The sequence below is a fragment of the Penaeus monodon genome, chromosome 23, assembly GCF_015228065.2.
Source record: "Penaeus monodon isolate SGIC_2016 chromosome 23, NSTDA_Pmon_1, whole genome shotgun sequence".
Lineage (NCBI taxonomy): Eukaryota > Metazoa > Arthropoda > Malacostraca > Decapoda > Penaeidae > Penaeus > Penaeus monodon.
Window position 1 is genome coordinate 17972453 of NC_051408.1, and position 1158 is coordinate 17973610.

General features: G+C 36.8%; 1 protein-coding gene across 1 annotated transcript in view; it reads right to left on the minus strand.

Moving 5' to 3' along the window:
- Positions 1 to 732: 732 nt before the first annotated feature.
- The window catches only part of LOC119587861 (protein FRA10AC1 homolog), a gene marked incomplete in the record, with an annotated part of 5972 nt that continues 5546 nt past the window's right edge, over positions 733 to 1158 (minus strand). Inside the window, 1 exon segment of the mRNA XM_037936564.1 lies at positions 733 to 1107. Coding sequence (XP_037792492.1) covers positions 809 to 1107 — 299 coding nt within the window.

The window sequence follows — 1158 nt, forward strand, 5'->3', positions numbered from 1 at the left end:
AAACTCAATCCAGGGCTTCAAACGTTTCTGCAACAGCAGTGTCAAAGACAAACATCACAAATATCATTAAAAACAACAACAACAAAACCTTCATTCAACTGCAAGTAGACCAATAATTCTCACCCTTTGGTATCCAAATGAAAATTTTAAACTTTGTGAAATTAAAAAAGTAAATAACTGAAATTTTGAAACACTGTAAGGCCTAGCTGTACTGCATATTGATTTACTCGTGTGCCCTCTATCTATGCAGTAAACTCCATATTCTTACCCTTGCATGTTATCACTCCCATAAAAGATTAATGGAAGTACATGAAGAAAAAGAATAGGGAATCTCTGGCCTACAAGGAATGAAGTGTTCAGCATTTTCTGGATGCTATGCTGGGGTATGCAGGTACATAGTTTGTAAACTTTTACCATTCTTTTGGACATTGAGGTTAATAGCATTTTGAGCAGCATTCTCTACAAATACAGATATTCTACTAGTATTGTGAGAAGAGTCTGACTGACAATGTAACTAAAAAGTTTTTAACCTCCAAAGATTTAAGAGAACAGTGAAATAATGAATAACGATCATAATATTTGTGTGTGCAGGCGATTATGGGTGAGTGGGGATTTTGCATGTGTGTTTTTGTTTTTGCTCATGTATGTGCTTGTTTGTCACAGGCATGAATTATTGCTGTCTCTCTAATTATCTGTAATTCATATGAAGAACATGGGAAAGGGATAACCTCATGATATAATCATGTGTATTAACCATGAATCAACATGAACAGCTGAAATAACAAATAACATATACAAATAAGCATCCCTACAAGAACAGATCCTGTAAATACTCCTCAAACTCCTCTTCTCGGCTTTTCTCCTCCTCCACCTTTGCAGGCCCCTTCCAAATGCTGTCCTCTGAGTCTTTCTCTTCCTCCTTTTCCGTGGTCTCTTTCTCTGGCTCTGTGCTTTGGGTCTCTTCTTTTGATGTTTCGTCTTCCTCTCTTTCCCTTCTTTGCTTCTTTTTATGTCGGTGTTTATCAGCATTGGACTTTGTTCTCTTTCTTGTTACTTCTTTCCTCTTGTGATGATAGTTTACCTTGTATGAACAATCATGACACAGTCCTGTGTAAAAGAGAGAAAGAAAGAAACTAATGTGGGCTTGTGAAGAAGGTG